General features: G+C 36.9%; 1 protein-coding gene across 1 annotated transcript; it reads left to right on the forward strand.

The window, feature by feature from the left end:
• The first annotated feature begins 6,395 nt into the window (after positions 1 to 6,395).
• On the forward strand, positions 6,396 to 8,189 carry LOC104610566 (peroxidase 72-like). Its single transcript, XM_010277246.2, has 4 exons — positions 6,396 to 6,763; positions 6,884 to 7,075; positions 7,184 to 7,349; positions 7,455 to 8,189. The coding sequence occupies exons 1-4, from the start codon at positions 6,539 to 6,541 to the stop codon at positions 7,868 to 7,870; spliced, it is 999 nt and encodes a 332-aa protein (XP_010275548.1). The 5' UTR covers positions 6,396 to 6,538; the 3' UTR covers positions 7,871 to 8,189.
• Positions 8,190 to 9,704: the final 1,515 nt, after the last annotated feature.

The following is a 9,704-nucleotide window of genomic DNA, read 5'->3' on the forward strand; positions in this document are numbered from 1 at the left end:
TACACACAGACATCCTGTATGTATTAACAGGCTAAACCACCTAATATTTCTCGTATAATCTAAGATAAGAATTCTAGATGGAGATAGAAGGCAGAAGCAATCGTGATGAACGCTTCAACTGGGTCTAACAAAATTTATTTATTTATTTTGACTAGGCAAAGGGACTGTACAGTCCACTTATCCCTTTTAGGGGCAATACATTTTAATTATTTGATGTAAAATTAGGTGCAATAAAAATGAAAAGAATATTAAAGAGGCAATTTAAAGAAATGTATCAAGATTCTGGATACAATGGAAGAGTTAAGATATATGTAGATATATCATAGAAATTCAAATATATTTAAAATTATATGAATTATTTATAATTCATAGTCTAACCATTCTATACATAAGAATCAAAAAAAAAAAAAAAGGAAAAACTCTGCACATAAGAGAAATGTGTATTTTAATAGTTTATGATTTTATGTGAAGTGTAATTTTACCATAAAATGGGAAGTACGAACTATCAGAATATCCCAAGGAAACATTGGCATGTATATGCATAGCTTAAAAAGTAATATTATAAATCTCATTAATGATTAATGATCATGTAAAATCTTACAAAATTTAAAAATAAATTAAGTTTAATAAATAATGATGATATGTGGTAGTAGAAAAATTACATTCTCTTATGAAATTAGTCATCCAAAAAAATCTTTTAAATGGATAATTGAGATTATAGAAGCAAAAACATGTAGAGATGGTTTGGTTGTGGCTCAATACCGGGGCATTTGCAAATGAAATTTATTTTTGGATATAATATGATTACTATTCGATGTTAATTAAATAAGATATTGTGGGGTATTTTAGTGGTTATTTTCAAGTAAGCAACTTAAGTTCAAAGCCCTCTAACAACATAATAATTTTGCATAGGACTGACTTTAAATAGGCTTAAATGAAATTAATTGAGTTAATTATGAGTTAAGATAATTAATAGAACCAATGAATGCTATTAGTGGTGTGTTAAATAAAGTTAGGCATGGAGTCAATTGTATTAAATGGAGTGTTAAATACAGTCAATTATGATAAATTTTGTAGGCATATTAATTAAGGTAATTGAGTCATGACAGGTTTAACAGGTTTGGTAGTGATTCTAGCTAGTCAAATTGAAGAAGTTACTAGTGATGTTTGGCCTATCACAGTTGGGATCTGCTCCTCACACAGGATGCCTCACAACGACCTCACAGGCACATCCCACCATGCATTGGGAACATCTCCCGTAAGTAATAACACATAAGTAGGGAAGATATTCTCAATGCACGGTGGGATGTGCCTGTGAGGTCGTTGTGAGATGTCCTGCATGAGGAGCAGATCCGGTCTCTTGTGGTAGCTTGTTTTCTTGAAAGTCATTTATACTTGTATTCAACATCAGCACCATATATGCATTTCAACCTTAAATATTTCTCGTTTGGTTGGGTTGTTTTAAGCAAAGCAATTGTATTTGTGCCTTGGTTGTTATGTCTTGGTAATCTCAATTAAAAAGAGTTTACATCAGCCCCCACAAGGGGGCACCCCACAATGTCCTACAGCATATTCCAGCTGTGTATTGGAAACATTTTTCAGTAATAATACAAGAAATGATGAGGCATTATCGGGAGATGTTCCTAATATACATTTGGGATGTTCTGTGGGGGACGTTGTGGAGCGCCCCCCTTGTGGGGGGCTGACGTGAACTCAACTGAAAATGCATTTTTAGCTTCATATCCTATATAGCACTTGATGGCACCTAATAGGAATAAGTAACAATAAACAAATGTGCTTTGGGTTATATACACAACCCAACAACTCTCCTGATTTTCGATGTGTAGATCAATTACAAACCACTCCTGAGAAAACTACCATCGTACCAAACACAGCCAAGTGGGTTGGTTAACCAAGTTCAGACAACATAAATTGTGTAATTAGTCTCTCAAAGCTGAAGACCTAACTTGAGAATTGAGACGTAACAAGAGTTTGTTCAAGGATCAATTTCTGAATCAATGTGAGATTCATTACTAATTAAATTGATCCTGCTGACTAAGGCTGCGTTTGACATGCTTTCAGAGAATTCATTCTAATGAATTTTTTAGTTTGGATTTATGAAAATTGTCGAACCTAGTTCTTTTTTTCTGGGCTAGCTCAGAGCTCATTCTGAGGGCTGATTAACTGATGAAATTGAAAAATTCAGCTTATAAAATTCATTTTTTGACTCAGAACTCGTTCATTCTTCAAATAATGATTCTTAGAGAAGAAATTAACCAAACATCATTTAATTCTCAAATTATGATATTTAATCAACATTTTAACAAACAAAATTGGAGTTCAGATAAGCTGAAATTTTCAACTGGTTCGAAATGGATCTACGTATCCAAGTATCCAACCATGAATGTATATGTCTAGTAGGTATCTGCTCCTTGGTGATAATTATTTGGGACCAAATCAATGCGGAGATGACATCGTTTGGCTGAATATTTAGTCATTGAACCTGGTTCAATGGTTTAACATTCCGGGTTCATCTGGTCTGACCACTTGCATGGGCCACCTTTACTTAATTACGAGTTTCATACTCTCCCAAAAAGTATAAAGGAATTTCCAAATTAAAAAATAATAATAATGAAATTTGTTCCATCCCATCTCATGTTGACCCCATATAAAAATCTAATCTTCAACTTGTTACTAATTTTGCCACGTGGACGGTAATAAGAATTTTCAAATGAATGATCTGTTTGATGATGCCACGTGTAAATTCTACAGAAGGATTCAAGGGCCACGCAGTAGAAAGTCAGAAGGACAACGTAAGTAATGTGCTCAGACATTGGATATGAGAATTCTTTTTTTAATATTTGATATTTGACAAAGCAGGGGAGCAGGCGAGCAGCTCTCCAACTCCATTAAAAGAGAAAAAGAAAATTCTAAGCCCAAAATCATGCCCTAGCATATCACTAATATTCCTACATTTTTATGAATTAAAGCCACAAAATAGACAAACCTAATCATCTTTATCTTTAGCTTTATTATATAATGTGCTCAACCTTTAAACTTTTATCACTTGGTTAAGACATCTGAAGAATTACAGTAAAAAAAATTATATTAAAAGTTAAACTTTTTTATCTTTTTACCTTTTTACCATTATTTGTACATGTACATAGCACGTGCCGTTAGATTCTGACACATGCATGCCCTTTATATTATAATGGTTTAGTTAGTTCAGTCCACCCCTAGGGTGGAACTAAGATTATAGAAACCCGAACAATTGGGTTTTTTTATGAGTCAAATAACTGTATTAGTCAACCAGAACAGAACATAGTTCAGTTCAGGAGAGGTAACCATGGTGGGATCCGGTCAAGCCAGATTGGTTCAACCAGTACGAATTGTCTTGGAAACCGGATTAGCTAGCTACTGGTTCTTGTGTGTATTAGATGTTTAAATCGGCTTAGGAAGCTAAGGAGGCTGGTGACATTGGGATCTTGTTAGGTTACATATGATTCGTCTCACATACAGTCAAGTTCTTTTTGTTCAAAGTATGGGTCAGATAACTATGTGTTAAAAGGTATCAACAAAGGTTAGGCCATGTATGGTTTGAAGGAAAATGTAGGAAAAGGAAGAGAAAGGTAGGGAAATCTTTACAAACTTTATATTGGTTTTCCTGTCTTTCCCTTCCTTTCCCTACCTTTTCTTTCAAACCAAACATAGCCTTACAATAAGTGTTTCCTAGGAAAGAATTATCCACGTAAGTGCATTTACTCATGTTCTTTTATTTCCCATGTAAATAAAGAAATGACCATTTTAACCATAAAAATCTATTATTAAAATGGGTATTTCTGTCCCATTAATTCAAGTGTTGCCAACTTTCCCCCCAGGTGGAAAAATTATTTACCCACCTAGGCTGAGTTTGGAAGGAGTACAAATGCAAATATGTAGAGTGCAAAACCTTATATTTTGTATGTATTTACATTGTACATATTTCCATTTGTACTCTTTCCAAACTAAGCCCTAGGAGCAAGAAAATAAACTTTCTCTGGTCCCACATAAATCTGAAAAAGAAAAAAAGAACATGAACTTATTAGTAATGGGAATCAAAAACCCATTAACTTACTTTCCCCCTCTCAAAATCCAAAAAAAGTACACCCGGCCACTAAGTGTATATCAATTATTTATTTTTTGCCTGTTTAATTCATATGGGAAACGAAACCAGATTTTATAAGATATTAAGCGTAATTTTTGGTCGGCTGGAATGAAATTCCCATTCCCGTAAACGAGGCCAGAATGACTATTCAAGAATGCCATTCTTCCGAAAATGGGAATTATAATTCAATCATGTTCAACCAAACAGACCGTTATTATGAATACATTAGAAAACTAATGTGTATATGTGGAATTAATCGATGATTATCTATCAAGTATCAACCTTGCTAATACAGTACATATGTTACACAAAATGGTGTCAAAATCAACCATGCACATTCAACTGTTTCTCAAAAGAGATCCAAAAGAAATGATCATGAAGAAGGAGCTAGCTCATCAATTGAGCAATGGAGAAACACATTCATTTGTAGATTTATGCATGGTTTCTGAACCACCGTTGGCTTAGACGGTCGGACCATTCAACCTGAGAATCATTTAGGCAGCCGATTCTGTTATTCCAAATTTAGTTTCTGGCTAAAAACCGTTAAATTAGTCAATGATCTATTGATTCGAGTGGTTAAATCATCGATTCATTCGATCCATTCAACGATTTTTTACCGTGTTTTATTTTAATTATTTTTTTAATTTTTTTTCAGAATGGACTATCCATTCAAATCAGATGATCAAACTGTCGATTCAAAAACCGATGGTCAGAATGATTCTAATTCTGGGTCATTTTTTAAAACATTGGATTTATGCATGTACGTACCAGTGTTCAAGATCTTTCTCAAAGAAACAATTCGACCATTTTTTGAGGTTAATTTATGATTATGAAGATTTTGGTGGGATCCATTGAATTTTTTTTCACATCTCACTCTCTGGGATGATTTGCTATCGAGCCGATTTTTCTTAGACAGCCCGTCACCTAGATGAGAATTAAAGGATTAGCTGAAGAAACTTCTAGCCAATTTTTCTTAGACAGCGCGTCACCTAGATGAGAATTAAAGGATTAGTTGAAGAAATTTCTGAACTTAATAGCTGTTCTACGAATCATTTTGCTCCACCTCAGCTATAAAAAATACATGACCCACAATCACTTAATCTCTTGCTTGCATTAATGGCTGGGGTGGAGAAAAATGATTGGTCGCACAGCTAGTAAAGCAAAGTAGCTATCAAATTCAGCCAATCTGCTCTTCACATAAAGACTTTTTGGAGTTCTATAATGGTTTGTGGTGGTGACATTTAAGCTGTATTGGTTTAAGGATCGATGAATCACAAAGCAACCCACTTTACAATATTTATATTCCTAGTTTCTGCTCTCTTTGCTGTCTTCACTTATATTATATATGCATTTGCATTCCATCTTAGTTTAATGTATTTGCTCACCTCGTGCTACAAATCCAAACCTACTAACTTATCTTAATCCTTCAGCAAAATTTATCAAAATACCCTTCTTCTCTAAGTAATCCACTCAATATCTTGAGCTGCACAATTTACACCTGGATCGGGTTGAGGTCCAACCTGGCTCAACCTGTGATATCAAAACCTCAATCCTATCCCAACCCAACCCAATAAAATTGGGTTGATTGGGTCAATGGGTCAGGTTGAGTATGGATTCGCCTAAATCAAAACACTTGTCATCCAACCTCATCAAACCAGCTGACCCATAAATAGCTAGCCACTTAACCCAAAACCTGACCCCAATGGACCGGAACATTCTGTTCAAACCTCATGACTTAATGGCATTCCAAGCTAGCTAGTTGGGTTAGGTTTGGATTGGAACCTTGACTTACCTACTAAGAGGGTGTGGACCAATAAATATATACGATTAATTAATTAAACAATCACCAAGTCAGAAAAAAAATAGTAAAAAGTATGCCCCTAATTAATTAATGTACAATCCTATGTGTGAATAAGGTGCTTAGGTTTCATGTGATTTTTAGGTTTGGATCTACGGTGTATGCATGTCAGGAGGAAACCTGAACTCGTCTTGTGTAGCCCTACAGCAAAAGCGCTTAGGGTTTCCTGTGCATGATACAGTCCAATATTATCCCAAATTTATTTCCAAAATTTCTTCTGGATGAGGACCTTTTAGTCATTTTGTAGTGAAGGATCCAAATTTCTACAGTCCACGTTACCGAAATTAACAAAGACATCTCAACAAATAACCCATATTAAATCTCCCCAAATGCTACCGACTCCTATCCTATACTTTTCTTTGTTTATTTATGTTCTTTCTCCTTTCTTTCGTTTATTCTTTCTTTTATTTCTTTATGTATTTCTTTTTGACGACTCAGACTCATACCTTAAGTCTCCATAAATACCCAAACCCATCTCAACTCTCATCACAAGTAACCTCGAGAAAACCCGCCTGCAGAAAACAAATTAAACAGAAATGGCTCTCTCGAAGATCATTCTCATGGTTCTTTCTCTTCTTGCCTTGTCTCCACTCTGCTTCTCTCAGAAAAGCAATGGCGGTGACCTCTACCCGCAGTTCTACGACCACTCGTGCCCAAGAGCTCAGAAGATCGTTAAGTCTATTGTCGCAAAAGCAGTGGCTAAGGAGCTACGAATGGCTGCTTCATTGCTGAGGCTCCATTTCCATGACTGCTTTGTTAAGGTTAAGTATAATGTCTACCTACTCTCTACTCTCTACTCTCTACGTATGGCCTGGACTTTCTGTTCTTCCTTTTAACTCAGTACTGAATCTGAATATGCATTCGACTTCCATTAATTACAGGGCTGTGATGCATCTCTTCTGTTGGACAGCAGCGGGACCATAATCAGCGAGAAGCGCTCGAATCCAAACCGGAACTCGGCTCGAGGTTTCGAAGTCATCGATGAGATAAAATCTGCACTGGAGAAGGAATGCCCACACACTGTCTCTTGTGCCGATATCCTGGCCCTTGCTGCTCGAGATTCTACCGTTCTGGTAATGAACCCATATGATCAGTTTTAACCTCAAAATGACCGGAATATATATATATACCAAACTTGATCGATGACTGTATCTGCAAATATTGTGTTCATCTATATATAGGCTGGTGGTCCTAGCTGGGAAGTTCCCTTGGGAAGAAGAGACGCTAGAGGTGCAAGCTTAAGTGGCTCTAACAACAACATTCCTGCTCCCAACAACACATTTCAGACTATCCTCACTAAGTTTAAGTTGAAGGGACTAAACGTCGTTGATCTCGTCGCTCTCTCTGGTAAATTCAAAGATTTCTATGTTCTTCGGCTGGGACACAAATAGAAGTAGTTCAAGGATCGATGCATGGTATGGTTTAACAACTGTATATACTATTTCGGTGCAGGGAGCCACACCATCGGAAATGCTAGATGCACCAGTTTCAGGCAGAGGCTGTACAACCAGTCCGGCAATGGGCAACCTGATTACTCACTAGACCAGTCGTACGCCGCCCAGTTGAGGACCCGCTGCCCAAGATCCGGTGGCGATCAGAACCTCTTCTTCTTGGACTTTGTTAGCCCCACGAAATTCAACAACCATTACTACAAGAACATTTTGGATTCAAAGGGTCTACTGAATTCTGATCAAGTTCTTCTCACGAAGAGTGAAGCCTCAATGGAGCTGGTGAAGGAATATGCAGAGAACAACCAACTCTTCTTCGAGCAGTTCGCTATATCCATGGTTAAGATGGGGAACCTCTCTCCATTGACAAGGTCCAAAGGAGAGATCAGGAAGAACTGCAGGAGGGTTAACAGCGACTAAGCTATACAACAACTGTGGGAATAATAGTTACGTTGTGGGTCATAGACAATAAACTCACGTTGTACGTGAGCTTTTTGTTTCAAGGTGTGGAGCAATGTCTGTCTGTTACTCTTGTAGCTAGGTGGTGTTTGGTAATGTGTGTGATTGTGTATTGTGCACTTTCCGGATTTTGTTCCAGTCAGAGTTGATGGATTTTCGTTTTCCCCCTGTGAATAACACGTACTCTGGGTCTTTCAATTGGCAGCCCATCTTGGGTGGGGGCCCATATCCTAGCGTAAATCTTAAATAATAAATATAGAAGATTTGGAATTTTTGAAAACCCTACTCCAGGTGCAGCAATCAACTCAATTCAACATTTAAACTCAACCCAGCATTTCAGCCTTAATTCCAACTATTTTGGGTCGGTTATGGATCACGTCCAAGCATTTTATAAACGGAAATTTATTAAAATAAATTGAAATTCCGATAAACACATCATGACAAAAATTCTCAAGTATTTAAAAGCTCAAAATAACTACCATTAAAACCAATTAGAAATTTAAATATCAAATAAATCAGCTGTCGTATTTTAAAATTAAAAAAAAAAAAGTCCAACTTTTTAGCGAAAATAGATTCAGGAAACAAATCAGGTTTAGATTTCTGAAACGGGAATTTTCCAAATTTTGGCGAAATTTAGGTGAAATCCCTAAATAAAAGGTTGCTTGTAGACTTGTAGTCATGTACCAAAAGTCATCAGCTAGATTGAATGATAGCTAATGAGGCTTTTCCTTTTTAATTGCAAGTTGAGAGTCGAGTTATGATTCTATGGGATGTTAATTCTGATGCTCCATTGGGCCAAGAAAAAGATACTGATGCTCCATTGGGCCAAAAAAATAATAATGATTCTCCATTGGGCCACCTATTACTCTACAGTTGTGGCTCGAGAAAAAGCTCTCCATTTTTGGCCCGAGTTCATTTCCTGTAAGATTTTGATAAAGATGGTTGGATTTTCTTTCTTTAAAATAGTGTCTAGCCTATGTATAGGGTCCTTGACACGTTGTAGTAATCCACTCTTTTGAGCTGCCAAAGTCTATTCTCTCCATTCTCTCTTCATTCATTTTTTAATATCTATCTGCAAGGCCCATTTTCTGAGAAAGACTGTTGCGCTCCCATTGATGGCATAGCACCTTCCTCCTTCTTGCTGGCACGTGGATGCGGTCCCGCTGGAGTGCTGAGTGCATCTCTGATACTTAAAATTGCATTCAAGATCTGCTGCTCACCACGCTGTATGTAAAAATATATAACCAATTACAACCCCATCTTCAATCACAAATGAACATGTCAGCATTTCATACACCTGAAATCCGAGATCACATCTGCTCTCCACAAACGCCCCACATGTACATCTCAACGTGCATTGAAAACATTTTTTAAAGTTGTCGGTGGGAGACGTTTCCAATACACGGTTGGGATATGGACCTGTTCATGGACCGGGCCGGGCCAGGCCGGGCTCGGGCAGGACTTCCACACTAATGAAAATATACTAGGCCTGAGTCCGAGTCCGGCCCTGGTAAAAAGCCTGAAACCCGAGCCCGAGCCCGAAGCCCGACCTAATTGAAAAAAAAAAACAATTTTCCCTATTCAAATTAGAATTAAAAATTCAGATAGTATTTTTTTTCTATTTTACATTCTTAAATCAAAAAATTTATTCAAATGGACATAATCACATAACTAATTTTAAGTTTAATATTAGGTCGGGTCGGGCCGGGCTATTTTGACAAAACTCGAGCCTGGCTCGAATTTATTGTGGGCCGCGCTTTTTGGCCCGAATTTATGCCCGCGGGCCTATAAGCAT

The sequence above is a fragment of the Nelumbo nucifera genome, chromosome 1, assembly GCF_055504915.1.
Source record: "Nelumbo nucifera cultivar China Antique chromosome 1, China Antique-T2T, whole genome shotgun sequence".
Lineage (NCBI taxonomy): Eukaryota > Viridiplantae > Streptophyta > Magnoliopsida > Proteales > Nelumbonaceae > Nelumbo > Nelumbo nucifera.

Bases quoted from the DNA above. Each gene is read 5' to 3' on its own strand.
- LOC104610566 (XM_010277246.2), top strand. From the start codon at position 6,539: ATGGCTCTCTCGAAGATCATTCTCATGGTTCTTTCTCTTCTTGCCTTG. The intron at 7,076-7,183 runs GTAATGAACCCA...ATCTATATATAG, and splicing joins CTCGAGATTCTACCGTTCTG to GCTGGTGGTCCTAGCTGGGA. The intron at 7,350-7,454 runs GTAAATTCAAAG...ATTTCGGTGCAG, and splicing joins TGATCTCGTCGCTCTCTCTG to GGAGCCACACCATCGGAAAT.